The sequence below is a fragment of the Plodia interpunctella genome, chromosome Z (genome assembly GCF_027563975.2).
Source record: "Plodia interpunctella isolate USDA-ARS_2022_Savannah chromosome Z, ilPloInte3.2, whole genome shotgun sequence".
NCBI lineage: Eukaryota > Metazoa > Arthropoda > Insecta > Lepidoptera > Pyralidae > Plodia > Plodia interpunctella.
In genome coordinates, this window is record NC_071324.2 from 2,781,896 (window position 1) to 2,807,558 (window position 25,663).

Sequence of the window (25,663 nt, forward strand, 5' to 3'; positions counted from 1 at the left end):
TATGTTTATTTTTCTGTCTACCTTTCCCGAAGATGAAGAAAACCAAAGACGACGAGCTAGCGTAGCCAAATGAGATAGAATATTTCCTGGGCACACAATGAGGGACAAATGATTAGCACACTGTCCCGTTACTTCTCGTGGACTTTTAATATGCCTTTCTCTTTCTTGCATGAACGAAACGAAAGATATAACAAAGTTTGTAAACAGTACCCACTGTCTTCGGACACTTCCAATGGGAAAATTAAATGTATGAATTGACGCTAGAGTAGTGCTCTATCAGTCCTTTAGGATTAACGAACTTGCACCATATACACTTATCTGTGAAGTACCTACAATTTTCTCATGTTGAGTAATGATCTTCAACAGCAAGCTAGTTTCATGTATGAAGAACAAGCTATATACCTACATAAACTGCACAGATCCAATACGTTCTTTTCTATCCGGACAGATTTCCAGCTCATCTTTTATGAGAAGAACCTAGCCTCGTTCCTTTAAATAAAAGTTTTTAAACTGTTTTTTAAATAAAATATCACATCGAATCACGCATATACCTAAGAACATTACATTCAATGTAATGTTCTTATAAAATCTGTGCGTCTTCCTCTCTCGAATTTGGTTTAAAAAAAAAAGTATATTTTTGATGGTTGGGCAACACTAAGCTAAGCCGCAGACCACATTACGTGTACTCGATTTTTAATATCAAGACTCGCTCGCGTGTTTTTGATCAATTATTTAGAATGGCAACATTGAATATTATTCGATTTGTCATCTGTGCCGTTTTCTGACATCTTTCTTTGTGCAATTTCTGTCGGGTCGCTCATGAAATATCCCGTTATTTCGCTTTCGTAATTCATTTAACAAAGGCATTATCTATTTGTGACGGTCGGTTGCAGTTAGTGGAGTTACACTTAAAAATCCGCAAAAGCCATAAGTTCAGTGACACCGTGCCACGATACCATTTATTTTGATAGTTGTATATTATCGATTTTAGACTTTGTGCAGCACATAATTATTTATATGAAGCCCGTTCATTAGTGAGATCGAGTGATTAATAAACAAACAGCAAGATTTTCGTGCCACAGTCCCACCCAAGGTAAGTGTGAATGAAGCAGATGCCATGGGCTGACGCTGGTCTTCGTAGATTGAGCTTCTTCTTTGTGACGTAAATACTTGAATTGCTGTGCATCTCGCGACTAGCTGACCCTTCGAGCGTCGATTGCTATCGGTCAGTTACTTCCTCAATCTATTTATATCGCGTAGCAATTAATCCCGTAGCTATATGTACTGATTAAAGATGTTTAAAAGATGTCTACTGTTATTGGTATGTTATTATAGCAATCACTGGCCAATTTAATATTCAATGATTGGCCAGTGCTATAGGTCAGAACAATGCCATATGCCTGTGTGCTGGCTGATAAGTATGTCAGCCATAAAGTAATAATTGCCAAGCTTGTCTCAAGTACCTCATGCTCTCACTTTTATTTGGCTATAAATTATATACTGATAATGATTGAATGTCTTTATTGTCTATCCACCAACTAGGAAAGCATGTGTACAACAATAATTTGTTCACAATCATCCTTTGATAATTTGTATGTTTTGAACTTAACAATAGCTAGATTGATGAATCTAATACATTGTTAAATTTTCCACTATACATTGTTTAAGTTTAATACATTTGATAATTTTTAGCTAATTAAGTTTCTATTTTAATATTTATACAACTAAAGTGAACATAGTTATAGAATAAAAGATGAATAAATTGATTTTATTCTGAAGTCTTTGTGTTCCTAATACTTGTTTGTAAAATGGAATGTGAAATGAATGGAGTGTGGTATGACATTATTTTTTACATTATTATCAGTCTGATAAATAATTTGTTCGCTTGTGTAGCCTATGAAGTTTGTGTCATTGAATACTATTTTTCATGGTTAGCATCAACTCATAATTGTTGCCTTTTTAAAATCATTTTAATATGATTTTGGAGATGACAGTGCAAGCATTGTACATAGGATCAGTCTCATTCTGGGATCATTTCACCCTGTTCCCAAGGGGTGTGGGTTAACTGATAACCCCATGTTGGTAATGGTGCCCTGCAGAACCATGATATTGTCTGCAAATAGTATCAGGATATATGTGCTAGATTCTACAAAATGTGCAGTCTAGTCGGATTTCAACTGTTACTCGATAGAATTTAAAAGATCTTTTATTTTATACAGAGTGAGCCGTGTCTTGGGGGAAAAGCACCCCGGGCACTACGGTGGCCCCAGATACACCGGCTCCAGCGCCCCAGCCTCCGGGTAAGTGTAACATCTAGCTGTATTTCATAATATTGGCTTGTTGTACCCGGCAAGGTATGTGAATTGTCAATAATAGGCTATATAAGACAGAACAATTAAACATATTTTGCTACTTAATGAGTTATCACAGATAAAACTTTATGGGAAAGTCTATTTTAATTTGATGACGTCATAAGGAGGTACAATTAATATGGGGTTGGTGGTGAAAGTTGAATTGTTGTTTTTTTTTTTTAATAATTTAGGTAAGTGCAAAAGTGATGTCTGATACTTGTATTGATTTGAAAAAAGTCAAAATGGAGAGTTTATTGACCTCATGACTCATAATGAGGCAACAATAATGAAGTTCCTATTATATTTGAGAGGTCTCAACAATTTTTTAGTTATATCACAGATTAAATAATATCCCAGTAGTTATATTATATAAACTAAGCTACTTACATTTGCAACTGTTTCGTAACAAGGAATAAATTGAGAAGACATATTCACTTGAATCAATTGACTTGATGATTGAGTCCATAGTTTATATTAATTCACATCTTATGAATAACTAGCAGTTGCATGTTATTTGTTTCGCTATGAGTATATAAAATATACATATATAGATTTGCATTAGATGCCCTCTTAATAACGTACAAAAAAATATTTTTTTATCAAATCTTGTAGGACTACAAAAATGTAGACTAAATGGTAAAAAGTATTTTATCCCTTTCATACTTATAAATACCTGTGGAACGGTATAATTTTACCACATGTACAAGACTTTTAGAAGAATTCTGAGGTCTTATCATTTCTCAACAAAAATGCAGTTGTGATTGTGAGTCATCATTTCTCGAATCTGAACAGTATTTGCTAATACCTCTGCAATGTCCCCGTTTGCGTTTGAGCCGTGATGCCGAGAAACCCGGAGTTATCGTAAAAAAACCTTAAAAGATTTGGCTGTGATTTTACTTCTGCCTGCCTGACGTCCATCCTCCTTGGGAATGTTAATGTTGCCTCAATCAGCCTAGCCTTAGTCGTCTCGTACGGCGTCTGCGGAAAGATATGGGGTGGAGTGGTCCTATTCTAGGGCGAAACCACATGTTTCTTAACAGTATTTGTATATAATATATTAATTAATAAATATTTCGTTTTCGTTGCATTTTTAGTCCAGGTATATTTAAATGTTACCTTCAAACAACAATACGTGACTATTAGTAAATTGGGAAGCAAAAATTGTAAACAAATATGAGTATATTATGATTAATTACATTTTAACTCTTGTAAGTTATAGTGAAAGATATAATTTTCGTTGTCTGTTTATATTAATGAGTGGAAAATAAATCCAGATCTTAACTGGAAAAAGTGAGTACATTTACCTTATACTACCTCAGAAATATTAGAATTTCCATCAAAAAACTATTGATAGTGTATTTTACAGTTAGTGCTCGCTCTCTCCCTCTTTAATTCATCTAGGATCGAATATTTTCCCCTATTTAATCTTTTTATTCTAATCTCAAGTGGATTAAAAAATAACCGTCCACCGTTAAAGCAAATTATTCGAAAATATCCAGAATCTTCCATGGATTCCGTTTAGATTATACACTGGAAATTATTTTTTTTAACCTTCGGAAAATATCATGTCAGACAAGGTGGGTGGTGTACACATTTGTCCCTTTGACACATAAAAAAAGTATTATACTTATATGCAATACAGGCTAAATTTGGACAATGCTCTCAGAAGTTGAATCGGCGTAATTATTGCACCGTCAATATTTCCAGTTATATTGTCCAGGCACAGTCCAATGTAGGTCACAGAATTTTGAATAATAAGTCAAGAAGACTAACGTATATCCGGATATCATTTTGTCTTGTGATCTTACATGTTTGCCTGCAATACATTTATTCATTCATATGTGTTAGTTGGCAACATTGTTACGCGTCTTTTACATTTTAATTATCATGTTATCCCTAATTAAGTGTTATTGACGACAAGGCTGATTTATTTTACGATTTACTTTTAATATACATGAATATACATGAACATATTCATGTAAATTGATGAATGGCAATCGAAATACCTATCTCGCGTATTATATTTTCTTTCATCTGAGTTATTGTGATTCTCATGATCATCTAACGTATTCCCTGTTTCTTACGCGGCTGTGTCGCCGCAAACCTTGGTTTATATCATTTATCATCTGTAGCCTATCATCACCATAATCAGCCATTCAAACTTCCCAACCGCTGGGGTGTGCACACCCCAGCTTTCTTTATGTATGGAAAAGGAGTTATGGACCATGACATTGCGGATTGGCGGGTTTTAAAGACTGGAAATACAACCGGGACCAACAGCTTAACCTGCCTTCCAAAGCACAGAAGAGTTCGATATATTATGTAGTGCTACTATGGCAAAATTGTATCGCGGGATAGGTCGACTTATTGAACGCTGTTAACATGTGATTCTAGGCCAAAGATTATTTAAAGGCGACGACGGGCTAACAACCTGTCATAATACCCCAGGCGTTGCGTGCCAGGGAGTCGCTCAATTTTGGTAATATCTCGTGAAATAAAGATCAACAAAATCTCTCACATTTGAGTGTTTTCCAAGTTGTTCCCGCAGCCGTTGAGCATCGGAGCCTAAGATCCGGTATAAAATATTTTTGTAATCTGACGGATTTACCAGTAGGCTGAGGACTAGGGCGGCAAAATTATAGTAGATTTCACCACATAACCTGTCCAATTGAAGAATTTGTCGTTTGTTATACTACGTTTTTGCGAGGGTATACTAACCATGACATGACCTTTCGTTAAGAGTGTCCAAATGACAGACCAAATTTTTTGTAAATAGGTTGTTTAAGCGGAAAGAGATAACAAATTCGCTTTTGCGTTTTTAGTTGGGTTGTTCGTGTATGTATTTATATAATGAATACACTATGTCATGTAGGTATTTGGTGTTCGTTATGAAAATAACATAAAGGAAGTGATCGAATATTGTATCTTATGAGATAGCGCTAGTTTATCTTGATGGACTTACAGGAACGTGTGACTCCTACCCGGGCCGGATTAAGGATAATTGTCATTATTATTTACCACCTAATAGTATTGTGTCGATATCTTTTCCTAAAAACATACTAAACTTTATTTAATTTTTATAATTGCCGACGAAGCGAATTGAATATTTTTTGATTTATTTTACTGTGTTGAATGTTTTATTTCTTTTTAAGATTTGCGATTTCCTTCTTTAACATAATCAACTATCTGTGAGTCTCCAACTTCGAATGATAATAATGAATCATAGTGAGATATTGACAATGATAAAACGGCTATTAGTGTAAAGTCCGACCCTGTGTTCGATTGTTGCGTACTTTGTGCTATGATAGTTTAAATGCGAGCATCAAACGGCCCCTCTGCTATGCCCTGATTGATAAAATCATCAAATCATTACACTACAGGATGCGTGTCATTGTGATGTACTAACGCAACTGCAAACTGAAAATCTGGTATTTGATTGGTCGGTGAATTAGTCAAATGTATGTGTCAATATGTGTACATGCATGTTATACCTAGTATCGAAATTATTTCTAACCAATAATGAGTTGCCCCTGGGCGTAAACTGAGAGTAAATGTTTTTGCCCGGCGCAAAACATCTCCTTTACTCTTCGTGTGCAAGATCCGACCTATTTCCACCTGCTGTTTGCATCATGTCGTTTATTATCAATGTCCAGCGGACATGCTGCGCTCACATGATGTCATACTCCTCACGATCGTAAACTGATGTTTGCTACTCGAATGTTAGTTGCGCTTGCGTCATTTTACTTCGACTATTTCCAGATCACAATCACTGCTTATAGTTAAAATTATCAAGTTGTAAGGCAGGCCTCTCGGGCTCCAAGGCCGCAGTGACAGTGGCCCAGGTGCGGATCCAACGACCAAATAAGGTTATCATCACAACCAATATCGTAATCTGACGTACAAATTTGTTTCTTTTTTCGATAATCGTTGAAACGTCGATACTTAGGTAGAGTACATTTCTAATACTTACGTAATTATTTGTGTTTATTTAGAAGAACTAGGCCGGATTATCTTTCCTGTGTCATTCATAGGGCTAAAGGTAATAATATTATGTTTTTAGGGCATAATTTGTTTATTTCACAAAAATATGGTTACCTTTATTGTTATCACTTGTGAAATTGTTATACGAATGTCCAATCCAACACATGATTATCCCTTAATAGGTAGATAGAATAATAAGAATCTCAAATCTAGAATGTCCCGATTAGCCTAATAGTGCTATTATTGGTAGAATTATCATTAATGCAAAACCAGAGAAATAAAAATCAAATTAACCTTTTGTTTGCACACTTATGCGTACCTGATAAAAGTAAAACATTTTTGTGTCTCGTTTTGGTTTCCCGCAAAGGGTTACATTGCGAATGCCCATCGTGTCCATAGCGATAGATCCGCGCCACCGAGTGGCCCTCCGAAGCTGGTGACGTCATAAGCTGATTAGAGTGCGCATCTCGAGATCGATCGATGTTTGCGTTTGCGTTTAATGTAGTTTTCAGTTTTTCACATGATCTTGAAAATAAGAGGCGGAATCGACTGAAGATGGAAGACGATGGCGGGTTTTCCCAGTATTATATAACAAAAATAAGGTTGTGTGTCTACAGTAAAATACTCTTGTGAAACAATTATTTCCTGAAACATACAACACATAACATTTCAGCCTCCTGCTGACGGCTCCGTTCGCGAACCAGAGTACCTACCTACTAATTCCATGGGTAAAATATGGTTAAAACCAATCAAACTGATAATTTGATGACATTTTAATGACATCGTATATGGTTTGTATAAAAATTAATGACTAAAAAATCCGCACAGAAAGGGTTTTTAATATGTTGTCACACTTTAATACATTATCAATAAAAATACTTATAAATAAAGCAATTATTTATAAGCATAGTGCGATGTTATATTTGAAGTTTAAACTTCCATATAGCTACAAGTCCGACTGCTAAAGTAAAAAAATAAATAAAATATAAACAATTATTGGAAAGTGACGAAGGGTGAAACGAAGGGCGATAATAGGTATCGTGCTACAAAGTCGTATAGCCGAGTATGGTTCAGCTTTTATCAGCATTTGCTATGTCATTCTATACATAGTAATGTATCGTTACGATGTTGTTTTAATGACTAATTAACATTAATGTAATAGATACCGATGATAGATTAATATTATCACGTAGGTTTTGTACGTACATAGTATTTTTGTTTTATGGTCATCGTTATATCGGGCTTCAGCTACAAAAATTTTCCTTCTAGGCATAGCTTAGATTTTCATTTTGTATAATTTGTAAATACATATATCCTACTGATAGGTATATAAATGACAAAAAGTTAGATGTGAATGAGTTATTCGATCACGCAAATTAAAAAAAAAATGTTCTTAGACATTATCCTTACATATTATATAGTAAACTCCTCTGCCGCGTATGTCTCTCGTCTGTTCGCGATAAACTCAAAAAATATTGCACGGATTTTCATGCGGTTTTCACCAATAGACAGTGTGCTTCCTGTGGAAGGTTTAGGTGTGTAATTTATTATGTTTTTACCCGAGCGCAGCTGGGATGGCCGCTATAGTACCGTACGTAAGAGAGACCTTAGAGAGAAAGAGTAAGTAATAAATTAAATTAAATTTATGCAAAAAGTCTGAGACTTTTTGCATAATTTGTTTATATTAATAAATTGATTGAGACTTTTTGCATAAATAAACAAATCAATACTTTTATTTACCTTTGCCATATTAATATGATTACATCATTTATAAATCGATTATTGTTGTTCCGATTGTTTGAGAACAATTGTTTATTTGTGTCAATTGAATTGCGGTATATAGAATTCGGAATGCATCGTTTCGTCACACATTCTCGATGTTATAAATATTTACGGTTACGATAATGCAAGTCGTCGAATACCTTGTAACATATACGATGTACTCCAATATCATCCCGTGGATGTCGTAGGAGGTGACTAAGGAATACACTGCCTAGGCTACACAGTTTATAGGCAACAAATGACATTCCCAAGGGGGGTTTGACTTCAGGCGGGCGGCTGGTTATAAAATCACAGCCTCACATTCAAATCACAGCCACATTTCAAGGTTATTTTTACGTTGACGCTGGGATTCGTGGCGTCACAGCTCTGAACGTAAATCCTCCTTAATTCCTTTCTGTAACAACAATATAGATTTTGCAGTTTGTGTAAAAACGGATTGCAACTGTTTTAGGACTGACATTATTCTACTCTATGTCCGAATGTCATAAATTTATCTTTTAACATCTAGCCTCAACATCTCATCCAGTATTACGAGTTTCAATGAAAAAATACACGTATTTATTTATATATCAAAGCGTTATTAGAAATATTATTTTATATATTGTACGTTCTGTTACTGTCAGGATACAGTGAAACATTATTATATTACTAGCGGCTCGCCCCAGCTTCGCACGAGTGCAATACTTTGCACATATAAACCTTACTTTTGAATCACTTTGTCTATTTAAAAATCCCGCAGTAAAAATACGTCGCCTAATTTTAAAGATCTAAGCTTACATAGACACAACAGCGGGAAGCGACTTTGTTGTATACTATGTCCTTTGTGCCACAATAATGATTGGTCAAGTTTTGATCAAGCCTTCGATAAACCCATTTCAACGATTCGCTACAATAGCTAGAGTCGGAATCTTGAGATCAACAACGAATCGATTTTCCGGTCTTATTTTTTTATTACGCCCAGTCTATATCTGGTCATCTTTTTGTTGGATAACGTGAAGCTCGAATGTGTCAAATGCATTAAGAACTTGTGGTCCGAGTGAATGGTTGAAGCCGCTTGTAGACGTTTGAGGCAATTCTCACAAATGCGATCTGTGGTTAGTCATAGCCACAGTTTCCCATCCCATAAGTATGAAAACATACGTCATGTAATTCGACATTCAGTGTAGCGTATTGCGGTCTAATAGTTTTTAAAATACTATGTTTATTGAAGCTTTTCGACGATGGCGGGGATTGACACTGGAGTTCCCGGGTTCCCGGGTCAGGTCAAATAGGAAAATGATCTTTTTAGATTGACCTGGGTCTTGGGTATGATGATTAATGCCGATAAAACAAGTCTCGAACTTACTTTGGGACTATTAATAAATCCAAATAACTCAATATGTGTGATTTGCCAATATATATTTTATTATATTATATTCATAGCTATTTTTGTCTGACAGGGGTGCTGGAAATGACGGGGACAGACAACATACGCTTCAGCGGGCACACGCTGGACAAGGCAACGAAGGCGAAGGTGACTCTCGAGAACTTCTACACAAACCTCATTACCCAGCATTATGAGAGGAAGCAGAGGTAAGACATCCAACCTGGGATACTGAAACCTATAGACCCCATCATATCTTCCATTTCGCTTAGCTAGTAAGAGATGTGCGTATAAGAAATACATGAGAAAGAAACGACAGGGCGCTGACATCTTGTGTCCCTCATGTCATGCCGGCCCAATCTGCCATTTGGTATGATATTAGTCGCATTGCTCTGAGAAATTGTACCTATAGAATTTTTCTTTTCCTATGTTACACTATTTCTATATTAGTTACATTCTATCTATTTCTATGGTACACTCTTCTGTCGTCTATAGTTTTCTTGGTCTTTGCATCCAATACTAGCCAATATATAGCTTTGCTATATATTGGCATTGCTTCAACGTCATTTATACCGCACCGCTTCTGCCACCGACTAAACAACGTTCATTGAAAAGTGAGCTTTAAAGTGTCTTCTGTAGGCACACTTTAAATTGACAATACGATAACTGTAACAGAGCTGACATCGAGCAGTACGCTAATGTATGGTTTATGTAAAGTATGGCTACCATTGACGTTATAAAGCTCACATTTCGATGAACATTTATGCCGTGAGCGGCTACGACGAAGCTATAGTCTATAGTTTCATGACTATGCCTAACTTATAGAATATTCATAATTAGGATCGTGTTCAGTGACCTAGACGGTTGACAATCCGTGTCTAAGAAACGGGACCGTGCGCCGAGGTTCGGTGAAAGTGGCCGAAATTTCTGGCAACCTTCCAAAATATAGTTTTACGTCGCTGCACCAAACAAATATTGCTGCCGCAACTGCCTAACGTTTCTTAAAATATTGTTACGACATATTTTGTAAACTTTAACCGAAACAGTTTGCCTTTGTGGATGATGAATTGGCAACATTTCAGTGTAAGAATTCTATTTCAAACTTTGGCTCAAAGTCAGTGGGCTCTTTATAAAGGAGTTCTTTACCGTGTCGCAAATTTTATACCTAAATAGATTTACATATTCATGAACTGTGAAAACAGTAATGGTATTTTTAACTAACAGTGATTTAACACAATGCATTATTATTTTGTTTCTGTTTGAAGTAACACAATGAAATTACACGGACATTATTTTTGTTATTTTTGTTTTCGTCTCACATAAGAGAATAAATGCCACACGTCGAACCTTGTTGTGTTGTGATTGTTGTTGTGACATTTGCTATACAGTTGAACATTTCGAATGTAGTCGATAATTGCGATTTGCGTAAGACTTGTTAATTTGACACCAACAATCGTTTAGATATATATCCAACCTTCTTAGGTTTGATATATATCTCGGTTCTTCGTCGTTATAATCTGTACTATGCTTGCTATAATTCTTATCTGGAAACGTCAGTAACTAGACATGTAGCATTTATATTGTAGGATGTAGGATTAAAATCCGAGCTAAGCGCGATCACAGCTTGTACGGTTATTTTGAAAAATCAAATCTCCGTTTTGCGAGTAAACAACGAAATCGAGTACGTGACCATAGCCCGTGATGGATATGGCACGTATTCGTTAAGCCTCACCAAAACACAGTCGTTGGATGATTAATATTACTGTTGGTAAAATATTATATTTTATCCGCCAGATTAATTATTAACTCAATCAAATTAGAGAGAACCACTTAACAATTATACTATAGAAAAATAATAATAAAAAACGCGTTTCAAGGTGTTTGCATAGATGACGGCGCGACTCTATTTGACTTATAGAAATTTGATTATATTTTGTATTATTTTTTCAGATTGGAAAAGTTGGAGGAGACGCTTAAAGACGAAAGCCTGACGGAGAGCCAGAAGCAGGAAAAGAGACAACAACATGCTCAGAAAGAGACGGAATTTCTCAGGCTCAAGAGGTCCAGGCTCGGCGTGGAGGACTTCGAACCGCTAAAGGTATGAAGCTTTGTATTCACTAGGTTTCTAGTCAAACTTAACGCACAACTTATTAAGTTACGCCAATATCTGTGGGAATCTAACTCTACGAGGGCTGCTATTTATGTATCCGGAATAACAAAATTAAACAAACATATATTATTACATATGGTTTTATTGTTTCTCGAAGTATTCTCCGCGATGATCTATGCACTTCTGCATACGATGAAACCAATTTTCAAAGCACTTTTTCCATTCTGATTGAGGTATGTCCAAAACGTGTATTTTGAACGCATCAACGGCCTCTTCGCGGCTCGAAAAACGTTGACCACGTAATTTATTTTTAATGTTTGGAAATAAATAAAAATCATTGGGTGCCAGGTCGGGGCTGTACGGCGGATGACCCGTCAATTCAATCTTTTGACCCTCCAAAAAATTATTTGTTTCAGCCGACTTGTGGCAGCTAGCATTGTCGTGATGAAGTATGATTCTGCGTTGTGGGTTGTTCTTTCGTATTTTTTCAAAGACTTCTGGCAAACAAATGGTGGTGTACCATTCAGAATTAACCGTCCTACTATTCTCTAGTGGCACTGTAGCTACATGTCCGTTGATACCAAAAAAACAAGCGACCATTTGCTTTAAAGTGCTTCTCGCACGAACAACTTTTGTTGGATTCGGTTCATCTTGAAAGACCCACACCGTTGACTGCTGTTTAGTTTCAGGGTCATAAGCATAGATCCAGGTTTCGTCACCTGTGTAGATATTATAAACAGCTTTTGACGTGCCACGGTTGTATTTTTTTATCATTTTCTTACACCAGTCGACACGAGCCTGTTTTTGATCTACGCTCAAGTTGTGCGGAATCCAACGCGAACAAATTTTTTTAACAATTAAATGTTCGTGTAATATCGCGTGTATACTCGTCATACTAATGCCCAGAGACGCCTCTATCTCGCGGTATGTAACATGACGATCTTGCATTACTAATTGTCGCACAGCATCAATATTTTGTTGTACCACTACCGATTTAGGACGACCCTCCTTAATTTCATCCGTGAGCATAGACCGTCCACGTTGAAATTCCTTAAACCAATAATACACAGTGGTTTTCGATGGTGCTTCATCTCCAAAAGTTAAAATCAGTTGTTCGATGCACTGTTTTTGATTTAATCCACGCCGAAAATCATAATAAATCATCGCGCGAAAATGTTCACGAGTTAAATCCATGGCAATGAAGACAAGCTATTTTCAAAATTGGCGCCAATTGAAAAAAACAAATGACAGGGACATGAAAAATATTTATTCTCTAGCCGAAGAGTTCTATTTTCAAATGTTGTAATTACTTTTTAAATATTCTAGAATTATTGGCCAGTTCCGGATACATAAATAGCAGCCCTCGTATAAGTAATTTAATAAAGTAACTAATTAAGTTAAATTGTCACAGAATTTAAATTGATGAGCCACAAATAAGTTCTTCTGCTATCTGAAAGTCTGAAAACACATATGAAGTCGTAATTGGAAATTAAAATTCGGTCAGAAAGGCAATTGATTGTGTGTGAGCTGCTGAAACTAGTGTCCTGTGCGGTTTGACTCAGATTGCGACAAAATAATGCTCATTCAATACTTTTACTGCCTTTATTCCAAAAATAAAACTCGAGTGAAAATAGTATATCATGTTTCTCATTACTGTGAATTGGGATGTCATTCAAAACAGGTTAGAGACCTGTCGATCTCCTGCCACTACGTAAACTATCTTGAGGGGTGCTTACAATGAAGCAACGAACCCTGAGATGTCTTAAGTTTTACCCTTTGACACTTGTAAAAACTGGTGTCCGAAATCCGAATACGGCAACGGCATCTGGCATTACGACTACCGCCATCTAGCAGTTATAGGTGTATAACTCTCTCTCTCTCTCAATCAATTATATACACTAAGAGTTGGTTAATGTTTTACATAGGCTTTGGTATTGACGTGCCTCGACGTACGTCGAAACTCCATACAGTGACTGCGTTGTTCTGCGTTAACCGGTCCATGGAACAATGGAGCTATGGGGCCGGGCTGTAAATAATGAGTCACTTCCACAATCCTGGTCTGGTACTGCGAAGTTATCATACCAGAGAGCAGGACTAGGTTTTGACCTCATTTGGTGTTTTGACTATGGCAAATAACATTGACCTGTGCACCATGGTGCTCCATATGTTGATGCGTCACCTGGGTAATATTCACTATTATCATGATGTTTTGCAGGTCATAGGCCGGGGAGCGTTTGGCGAGGTCCGGTTAGTTCAGAAGAAAGACACCGGTCACGTCTACGCCATGAAAATACTCAGGAAAGCCGACATGCTGGTGAAAGAACAGGTACTTAGCTTTATATTTCATTATTAACTAGTATTATATTTGTACTGTTGCCCGCAATTTAGCACGTTAGTATAGTAATGGTTTTCCAGTTTCTTTAGAAAGTTCGGAGAAATTTTCTTCCCTTAATTCTCTAAGGAACCTACTTACGAAATATGCATTCTTTGTCTGTCATCTGATCATTTTATATTATCATCCCCAGTTTAAATTAAATCCAGTGTCCAACTTTCCTACTTTTTCTCCTCCACTTTGCAAGTTCTGCGGCATAAAAATAAAATTTCAGTTTTCTATGTTCAGTGGCCTTGTCTCTGCGTTGATATACCAGTCATCATAATCAACGTTTACATAATTTATAGTGACGTTGAATATATTTGTGAGAATCCACGGGAAAAGTGGGAGGCAGTCGCATCTATGTGTGATAAAAATAAACAAGTGAAAAATCATAAGCGTCAGCCCATCTCCACATATGATATCTTTTCTGGATGGTCATATGTCATATATATGTTCACAGGTGGCGCACGTGAGGGCCGAACGAGACATCCTGGTGGAGGCCGACCACCAATGGGTCGTCAAGATGTACTACAGTTTCCAGGACCCCATGAACTTGTACTTGATCATGGAGTTCCTGCCCGGCGGCGATATGATGACGCTCCTCATGAAGAAGGACACGCTCAGTGAGGAGTGCGCGCAGTTCTACGTCGCCGAGACCGCGCTTGCTATCGACAGCATACACAAACTTGGCTTTATTCATAGGTGAGTCATAAAATTGTTAGTAACCATACAGGGAATATATATGATAATCATGAGGGAAAACCAGTGAAAACGGAAAACAAAAGACAAGGGGTTTATTCCGGTAGGAGAAAAACCTCTTCTCTAAAGAATCTAAGACATTGTTTTCATCCGGACGCTCTCAAATAAAGTGCAATACTCAGCTTCCAAAGTTAGGATAGCCATGATAGTGATGGTATAATCATTTTTTTTTAACTGAAAGCTTTTTAACTTTGTGCCAGGGACATAAAGCCGGACAACCTGCTTTTGGACGCGCGCGGCCACATCAAGCTCAGCGACTTCGGGCTCTGCACGGGCCTGAAGAAGAGCCACCGCACCGACTTCTACAGGGACCTCTCGCGCGCCACACCCTCCGACTTTAGTAAGTACACATCCTACTAAAAGTTTGTGAGGTATGTATATTTGTTTCACGCAAAATGTACTGGACGGATTGTTATGAAATTTGGTACACGGGTAGAATATAACCTGGAATAACACATAGGGCACTTTTATCCCGAAATTCCCACGGGAGCGAATGCTCGGGGAGGAGCTAGTGTGATATAAAGTTTAGAAACCAATAATGATATTCGTTTACATATTTGCCCTTTTATTCATAAAAAGTTAAAGCATACATTAAGCTATGGATTTAAGCTGGGTATCGAACCCAGTACCACCGATAGTGGACGACCTGTGTGGTCACCGCTACGCTACTGAGGTCGTCAATATATAATGTAATGGTAAAGATCAGAATGGAAGACACTTGTGTTTGCTCTTTGCCCCGACAGGGGTATATAAGAATATAAGAATCGTACCGTGGATTAACGTGATTATAATTTCAAAACAAATTGTCAACAGTGTGCTCGATAGTGTCGACCTCATCATCGGCGATGGACTCGAAACGGCGCGCGGAGTCGTGGAAGCGGAACAGACGGGCGCTGGCGTACTCCACTGTGGGAACGCCGGACTACATCGCGCCCGAAGTGTTCCTGCAGACCGGCTATGGGCCTCAGGCTGACTGGTGGAGCCTGGGCGTTATCATGTGAGTTCGGCTGGACATGTGAAACACACACTGATGAGTGTATATTATACTCAATGTACGTAATACGGTGACGTCACCAATAAATTCCAAATATTATCGATACGTTTGATCGACTCGACCAATGACAGTTTAAAAAGGTGGCCGCACCGATAGATAAGCCGCCTACCATTTTTTGTGTATGTCCAACTCAGCCTAACCTAAGCCTCCAAATCCTCCCGAGTGTTGACGGAGTTTTCCATGAAAAACTTACGGTAATAGTGGAGTCCCGGAAATCATCATCAAGTATTCTTGTCATTGTTTCTCTCATCCCCGCATGTTTCTTGTTGTTGCTCAGGGTCAGCGTTACACCCTTAAATACCCTTAAAATTATGAAGATTCAAAAAAAGTTGTGATTTTACAACCGGCCGCCTGCCTTACGTCAACCCTCCATTGGAAACTTTGCTCCCGTGGGAACATCGGCATCTTATGCACCTATGTCACTCAGTAATAATGGAGTACACTCCTACTAGTGTCTGATAATATTCTTACTCGTGAAAAATATACGTCTATTCGACGTTGATGGCGACTCCAGCAATTTCGATAAACTGGAAAGAATATTTACTTACTGGCATTCTATGTCTATCGTTTAGTTTTATTTATTTTTAACGTAGATTAATCATGGTCGGTTAAGGGCAGCACGCGAATTTTTTTTTGTTGTTTTTTTAAATGTATATATTTCTAGTTTAGTAGTTATTAAACACATTCAATGTATGGGAATAACACTAACTATAACTGGGAAGTACCTTTTGTTGTTTTCTAGTTTCGCGTATTTTACTCTACCCGTGTATCTAAACTCATACAGTCATTTTAAAAAGTAAGACGTTATGTTAGTTGTGTTACATTCTGTTGAATTATATCGAGAGGAGCTATCAAATATTATGAGAGAGAGAGAGAAATAATTTTAGTGAGACAATAAACTTCCATTGCAGTCGATGTCTATTAATCTCGCTATGCGCCCATGCTAAATGTATTTTTTAAGTTTCTGTGTCTAATGCTAATGCGATATGTAATTGTTGATGATGAAACAAATCCTTCTAAATGCGATAAAATTGTTTGTGTATACTTTCCAACTAGGGATTATATCTACTGGGGATTATTTTTACTAATGTTTATTAAATTTATATGGCAGATTGTATGACAGCGGTGTTTGGGATTTTGGAGTCAAAAAGCATTTTTAATATACTTTAATGAGACCGAAAAAATAGTCTCCGAAAAAATAATCTCGTAATTAATGAAAGTGATCAATTAAAGTGACATAAAATTTCGTTATTGTATTTGGTTATTTTAATAACTGTATGCATTTTATTTTATTCGAAATTGATTTTGTTTATAAAAAAAAATTGACCGAGTCAAGTAGCCAATTGCTAACTAACAACGACGGCATTCAATATTTATTTATATAAATAAAAGTAGTGCCCAACCCAAATCAGGCGGCGGGTAAAAATGTATATGTATTAAAAACTTCGACGCTAGCAGGGCGATGTGTCTTATATTTTTATTATGGTAACTTTTGCCTGTTCTTTCACCAGCTTGAATTTACAATAAAACAGTATTTTCTTGGGATGAAAGGTACCTTCGTCGTCCTCATCTATATACACGTGAAACGAAATTTTAGACGAAAAGTAACAAACACATTTACTTTCGCATTTGTAGTGTTGGTTGGAATTATGCTTTAACATTAATTTATAATTATGCAATGACGTTTCTTGTTTATGATAATATTTAATTGAGCTGTATAATAGCGAATGCACGTGTGTTTATTGTTATCACAATCATAATGGTAACATAAAATATATAAAATAGAAGCTCATGCCCGCGTGAATATATAAAATAGAAGCTCATGCCCGCGTGAATTTTCCGCGGGAACGATACTTCTAATATATACATGTTAAAGACGATATAACAAAGTGTATTTATAAAATTTTAAATATACACTACATGCACATTCATAATTTATGAAGGAATATGCTGTTCTTCCCCTATATAAATTGAAAATTTTTGATAATTTATGCTAGATTGAGATGCAGACCTGGAACGGTTGTGTCTTCTGCGACAAACCATCAGTTTGCGGCATTGTTGTACATTCATACAAATTCAGGCTTGATTAAGTGGAATATTTTTCAACCATAATGAACTCCCACGTTTTGAAAAATGGTCAGGTGATCCGCCATTTTGATACATCCTAAAGTTATAATAACACAAAATCCCGAAATCAAAAATTAAATATTCCATTTGCGTCAACGATGACTTGGTCTATTTCAGGTATGAGATGCTGATCGGGTACCCGCCGTTCTGCTCCGAGTCGCCACAAGAGACCTACCGCAAGGTGATGTCCTGGCGGGAGTCATTGACCTTCCCCCCGGAGATCCCCATCAGCGAAGAGGCCAGAGAGACCATCCTGCGCTTCTGTTCAGAGCCCGATCGCAGGTGAGTGCCGCTGTCATGTGATAGTTGTCATAGTCCAGGAGTCCATGTGGTGATGTCCTGGTGGACGGGAGTTATTGACCTTCCCTTCTCCCCCATCAGGGAGGAGGCCAGGGAACAACGAAAAGTTTATAAGAAATCAAAATTTTGTTTCCTATGTATTATATGCAAAACTGAGTTTTGAATGTAATATGTACAAAATCCGGTTTTGCAAAACGATGATCATTATAAACTGAAAAACGTCGAAAGTCTATTACATATCGAATCCCTGTATCTAACCTGTTATTATGACTATTTCGGTTATATATTTCGGCTACCTATCTTGCTATGTGAAAAATGAATACAGCTCTATTTCTTCGTGCAATAAAATCTCAATGTAATAAAATATTGTGCATACTACCTTTTACTATACATAGACTATTGAAACCGAATGATATTCCTCCACAGATTGGGCGCCCAGCGTGGTATTGAAGACGTGAAGTCCGTTTCTTTCTTCCGCGGCGTGGACTGGAGCCACGTGCGCGAGCGGCCGGCCGCCATCTCTGTTGAAGTGCGCTCTATAGACGACACTTCCAACTTCGATGACTTCCCTGATGTCAAACTGGAGATACGTGAGTCTTTCATTGTCATATCTGCTGTTAGTTCATGTTTGAGCGGACCCTGGGTTCCGACGCTCGCTGAACTGAAGAAGTAACGGGGAAGACGCCCTGTTGAGAGAGAGATCAGCTGTTACTCCACAGCTAGATATCATCATCTGCAGCTCTGACTGTGACCCACTGCTAGTTATAGGTCGCTTTCCGTCTACGACAACCTTTTCCAACCTGTCTCTTTATCAGTCGGACTATATAATGCCAAAAAATGTATTTCGCTAAAAATCTGTTTTCAAACCTTCTGTAGGCGGATTTCCACCAAGATCTATGAAAGAGAATCTCATATTGAAACGAATTCCCTGACGTGGTTATCACATTAGTGGTCTATCATATCAGTTGCAAATTCACAGTTAGACAAACGAACAAAGAATCATTTTATTTTTCATTGTTTTATCACTGCAATCTAAATCTTGAAAAAATTGTGGTGGTGAATTTTTATTTTGCGAAATAACCTTATTCGAGCTTTAAAATTTATTTTACTTCATGCTACACATAATCTAATTTGAGAGCGAAGTTTTTGTTGATCCTTTCCATTGCATCTAGTTAGTATAATTATAATACCTGTAATTTACTAAACAAACCTGCTTTAACGAGAACACCGGTCGTTCCAGCCGCAGCCCCCATCTCACAAGAGGGCGAAGTGGCGTACAAGGACTGGGTATTCATCAACTACACATTCAAACGGTTCGAGGGTCTAACGCAGCGCGGCACGCCCACGAAGAAGTGAGCGCAATTCCGTGGGGCCACCAGCGGACGCGAATCGATGGGACGATGGTAGGGGACCTCTTGTTGCGGCTCGGACGTTCTATGCACATTCACTGAACAAATCCAATGTATTTTAGTTTCCGTATATACCTACTTCTTCTATCGTCATAAAACTGTTTCTATTGGCTGCGTAAGTTGTCGATGTATGTAAAAATCTGTGTTTCGATATATATGTGCTGTAGGCAGTTTCATTTTATGCCAATAAATTGGAAATACCATTTTGATCGCATGAATCATTTGGTGTCAACCAAATGGTTCATATAACATTAATATAGCATTTGAGCTTGTATTAGCTTTATACTCTCTCGTTTTTCTACATTTTATGTTTAAGTGACAATGGAAATATATTGAAGAGATGTCCAAATGCTATGCGAAACCTAGAACGTAAAAGCGGCCGTGTGCACGGGAGAATTAGAATAGCTATGTTAGATATATGAAAATGCCCTTATTAATTTGTTTAGGTCTTACAAAATGACTCCTAAAACATGACAGCACGTATAGGCGTCCGATTAAATGTTGCCAGGTATATTAAATATAGCACTTCCATTTAATCGTCATTATTCAATGTGTTAATATTAAAACATGGGACATTCGTCTAATATTATTAATAGTGTAGGTTACACTACACTTTTTAGGTAAAAGTATCAATGTAGTTGCGGATATTAGCGTTTACACCTCTAAATACAAATCTGATGAATTCTAGAAAATACAAAAAATACTATACTATAATTTTACCTCATACCTATCTACATTTGAAAATCAGTTTAAGAGCTGCAAAAATTATATGTCACTTTTTATTACAGATAAACGCTGTAGACATTTTGACACTACCACAAAATTAATTTCGCTATTGATCTTTTGCAAGCAATAGAATTGAGTCGTGTTCGTGGCTTAACACAAATGTCAGATTGGTGCAAGATCACGAGCTGAAATAGTAAAAATCTATGTTCTTCTCTAATGAATTGCAAACATTAATTTATTCGTATTTATAGTGTAAAATCGCCGCAGTATAGTGAACAATTTTATGGAATCTTATCACTATCAATGCTTTTTTATGAACTGTACTATACAATGATGCCTAATACTTCTTTGTTCTAAAAGTCTTTCTTACGCCCGAATATTGTAAAGTCATTTTAAACCAAAAATCTCTTGCAGTTTTTTTATTTGTTTTAAATAATAATAGCAGGATAATGTGTGTGAGTTGTATAGGCATTGATTGGATCCTCTTAAAAAGTTGGCAACGCATCGGTGACTCGTATCAGGTCGCTGGTGTTCATAGGCTGCGGTATTTGCTTACCATCAAATAACGCGCATGCAAGGTTGTCCATATACAAAAATCCACATAACTCTTGTTAATAATTTGTGAAATACACATTTTGCGAAGTGTGCAATTTGCAATGAGTGCGTTTTTTTGTCAGACCCAAATTAATTACAAATAATCTACAAAATATTTTTTATTTTCAAAGTTTATATTGCAATAAAAATACATGACTGGATTTTAAACTTTTTTTTTTGTACCGAAACGAACTTTTGTACCGAAAAATGATATTTAAAGATTTTTTAAATAACTTATTAATATTCGGGTGTGAGTTTACTAAGACACAGTATGATCTGTCTGTTATGGTATTTGTATTCACTATAGCTCTTACGGTCATAATACACGACAACATTGAGTAATAATGTTCGAGTGTCGTCCGTTATTGTCTAATTTAAACACATCACACATCATCACATTTTGAGTATTTGCCTGTTTTTGGCTTTAGGCGAATGCCGTCACGCTACATGTCATACGCATGAACATATTTTATATTATAGGCATTTGCGTACGCCTATATTTTGTATAAAACCTTTTTAAATTATAACACGGACTCATTTATATCAATCCCTGTATTTTTGTCCTACACTATCGCTATACATTGTAAGCCAATAAAACATGTTGTGTTCAGAATGTTCTATATTAATGAAATTCGATGAATTAAATTGTGAAATATATTGTTTCTTATTAATTCTTGTGTCATAATGAATGTCGTATGAAACTCACTATGAGAGTACCTCTACTATCTAGTAATGACGCCTCTTAGACGCTATAGATGTAAAATGTGATTTAGGTTGTTGATAACCGCAGAAAACGTTACTGACAGAGAAAACTATATATATTAAAATCTTTCATTTCGTTCATACCTCAACAATAAAGAGAAATGAGTATTAGAAATCGATAAGAAACGGGACAGAGCACTTAATATCTTTGGTCACGTGTGCTGGTTTCAAGAGTGCAGCCTATCGTGACCAATCCGGTAAACTTATTGAATAGTTTTATCTCATGTGGCTACGCTGGCTGCTGTTTATAGTTTTCTTTGTCTTTGTTGTTGACAAACCAAATCCTCCTAAGGCGCATTCACCTGCCCCGTTCACAAGTGAAGTTACAAAAATCAGAATAACGCTGATATAATTATTTATTTGTCAAATTATTATTTTAAATACTTGGTTAAAATGAGATTGTATTAGCATCAAAATGACCTTACTGATTTGTCAAATCTTTTTGTCATTTATCGGGAGTGCATTATAGCCAGGAATGGAGTTTCATTTGCCTATTTATTATGGTGGGTTCCTTGTAAAATTGTTGCTTGAAAAGTATATAGGTATTAAAATTATATTATATCGAAGAATGAATATAAAAATCCAAAGTCAAAATTCGTGGGAAAAAGGGGGACAGGTTGTCTGGTATATTATTAGACATGACGATAATGGAACTATTTTATGAAACTTTAACTCGCCTGAATTAACTCTTATAACAATAAATGTTCAAAAGACAAAACATTTAACAAATAAGCGAAATTATATAGATATATATTTTTACATAAATAATTGTTTGAGAGACTAATATTTTATTTTACGCATCTTCAAGATTATTCTGATTTTTCAACAACCTTGAAAAGCGCGGCTTCACTGCTGCGTTGCGTCGCCGCGAAGCGTACATCGATGAACTGCAGTTGTGTCATACTATACTGAGTTGATCCGCTGGCGGGGCGCAACGTAACGGAGCAGTGAGGCCTCGCTTTAACGTGATACAATCGCCTTAAGTGGCTATATTCAGTCGCTTTAGTGATTCGCCTTTACTACACTCTCTTATATATGTGTTCAGGTCGAGAACTGAACTGTAGCAATTTTAGTTAAACATAGTGTTATTTCACAAATTTCGCATCGATTTAGCTATTATTTTATGTATTACTGTTTCATTTAGAAAATTTAGTTTTGACAGTGAAATTGTGCTTGATAAGTAATGTGAATCTGCGTTGATTTTGTTGACGCGTAGATAGGGGGGGTGGGCGTTGCTTAAAAATTAATGAAAAAAAGTATGTAAATTACATGCAAAAAAAAGAACGCTTACTCGGCCCTGTTTGTGATCTTAAATTGTGTATCACTTGAGCTTGGCTTGTGTTTTTTGTAAGTTCCCTCAGCTTACTTTCAACGGATTTATTTGAATGATATGTTCTCTTAGCCGTTAGGGTCGCCTGATTCACATGACAAAGTACTAAATATCACGATATCATTTAATGAATACCCACCCACAAGCATGTTAGAGTACATTTTTCGTACGCTGTGAGACCCGGGCTGTAATTTTTGAAATATTTAACTGAATATTGCGACGTATGAAAATAATTTGTCTTATTAGACATACATTTCACTGGAGTGCAATGAATTTCTTGCTTAAAATATATAAATGCAGTTGTTTACACCATAATCAAATACTCGATAATTGATCATAATTATTAATATATTAGTCATTTTCCGTAAGATTTTATTATACTATTGGCAATGCGGTCCATAACCAGAAGTTAAAAAAAATCGCAAATTTGAAAAATGTGACGTCAGAGTACTGACTGTCGTACAATCTTCATACAAATTTTTCATTTTGACATTTGGAAGAAAAAAAATGATTTAATTGCATGGTACAATATTGCACTCCAGTTTTATTGAACGGGCAGACAATGAAGACAACAAAATCACCGTATCTAAACGTAAAAATTACATAGAAAAAGGTACAGTAGAGCATGTCTAAACCACAATATTTTTCGTACCAGAAATGCTTGTTTTAGTTAGTAGTTAAAACATTAAATGTTAGGTTATGGCAGATAGTAATTCTATTTCTGTATACATTATTGATTATCACTACAAGCCGCTGAATTGTTCAATTTTACAGCATCAGCATTCCGTCCAAATTTTGTTACAGTGTAGATACCATTTCGAATGCAATTTACAAATTAAATTTATTTACATTTGATGATTACATCTAGTGATTTTCCGGGCGGGTAACATACTTATATACTGTAATTCTATGTTTATTGACTGTAAAGACAGATAGACAAGCATTTCTGATGACCATTCTGTTCTACTGTTTGTTTAATACGTGTAAAGGAAGAAATACTTAGGTCAATGAGCTTTCATTACAAGAAGTGAATGCAAAAATTTACTTATGAATTTGCATCGAACGGATGGTATTAGTTACGGGTTCCTACTTCATTTACTAATCTATGTGTACCCCATTTCTGTAGGTATTTAAATAAAGGCTGGTCTAGATTTTGCGTATGCAGGACGTATGCGAAAACGTGCGCGTGCGCATACCAGTGACGTTGATTGTATGGATGGATACGCAACGCGGCTAGTGTGTCGTTATAAAGTTGATACAAAGTTCTATATTGGTTAAATAATCTTGATATGTCATTTTATTTCTGTACATTGTATTTCTTATAATTAGTCTACGCCACTGACTCGTACAATTCTACCGCAATACCATTCCGTCCAAATTTTGTTGCTACCGTATAAATTCGACTGCGAAATTTCATTATTTTTATGATTGATGTATATTTCTCGGTATACCGCGGGAACTGTACTTTTTACACAATTATATAATTTTGTAAATATTTTGATTTGTAAATCCAAAATTGTTTACTCAATTTAGGATATACATATTGTCTTGAAAAATTTACTTCACGCTAAAAATACTGCGGTCAAAGTTTTATTTCAACTAAAATGCATTTGGATTGTTTGCCTTTATTTAAGTACCTAAACAAATAGAATATAGTTTTCTCATTACCACGTCACCACAGTTTATGACATTTTTCGGGACACTTGACGTCAGACGTTATAAACAGATAAACCTATTTTTCGAGTGCCCGTAAAAGTGTTAAGTCTGGTGTAATCAAAACGAGTAATTATCGAAGGGATTTAATTTTATAGTTCAAAAAAATTACAATTTTATTTAACTACATGGGTCCTATTATCCATTCGGTACTACTTGGAGCTATAAGTTCGAATCACTCCCTAATCTATTATTTTATTGTAGTTTCAGTGTTATAAATGGACAAGTGCCAAAATCATCAATTTTGCGACCCAAATCTTATTTAGGATCGTGTTATGAATATCTGGGATTTAAATATAAACATTATTTTAGTTTTAGCCCTTTTCCATTTATTGAACCGACACGGGACGGCACCATGCGATGAAAATGTGTAAAAATCGATTGAGTACTAATAGTCTTTAAATCAAACATTATTCGTTCTTAAACAATATAATCACTATCTTTTTGAAAAGTTAGGTAAGTATGTCAGTGTCATATTTGCTAATTTAACAAATTGTCGCCAATTGTCGAAAAGTCAGTGAATTTTCATGTCAGGTGTTGAGGACACAACTTGTGATTTATTTATTATTTAAATTTTGTGCCAATATATTCCGTGTCAAGTCCACTTTGGTCACTCAGCGGTAGATCTTGCCGGTAGCTTAAGTACAAAGATGTTTGTAGTGTAGTGCGGTGGTGGTCCCATAATTTTGTTTAGGCTTCTATATAGGACCTTAATTCGTTTCCATACGGTCTCATTTCTAATATACGTAATCACAAAGGAATATTCCTACACAGCAGTTAGAAACTAAGGTATGAAAATGTCCTAGTAATATTTTTGCACTACTATTATGCCTTCGCACAATACATGTCCTCACCGTATGCATCATAATGGCGATATATGATTTTAATCACAGTAACGCATATATCACATAGAAAGGTCGAATTGATG

The 25,663-nt window shown here is 36.3% G+C and overlaps 1 protein-coding gene across 1 annotated transcript; it reads left to right on the forward strand.

The window, feature by feature from the left end:
• The first annotated feature begins 800 nt into the window (after positions 1 to 800).
• Positions 801 to 21,587, forward strand: trc (tricornered). The gene is made up of 11 exons (XM_053767761.2): positions 801 to 1,093; positions 2,220 to 2,300; positions 9,554 to 9,686; positions 11,428 to 11,575; positions 13,803 to 13,913; positions 14,422 to 14,663; positions 14,921 to 15,060; positions 15,534 to 15,717; positions 18,019 to 18,183; positions 18,628 to 18,791; positions 19,442 to 21,587. Exons 3-11 carry the CDS (start codon positions 9,565 to 9,567, stop codon positions 19,555 to 19,557), a joined length of 1,392 nt encoding a protein of 463 aa, XP_053623736.1. The 5' UTR covers positions 801 to 1,093; positions 2,220 to 2,300; positions 9,554 to 9,564; the 3' UTR covers positions 19,558 to 21,587.
• The last annotated feature ends 4,076 nt before the right edge of the window (positions 21,588 to 25,663 follow it).

Bases quoted from the DNA above. Each gene is read 5' to 3' on its own strand.
- trc (XM_053767761.2), top strand. From the start codon at position 9,565: ATGACGGGGACAGACAACATACGCTTCAGCGGGCACACGCTGGACAAG. The intron at 14,664-14,920 runs GTGAGTCATAAA...ACTTTGTGCCAG, and splicing joins AAACTTGGCTTTATTCATAG to GGACATAAAGCCGGACAACC. The intron at 18,792-19,441 runs GTGAGTCTTTCA...CGGTCGTTCCAG, and splicing joins TGATGTCAAACTGGAGATAC to CCGCAGCCCCCATCTCACAA.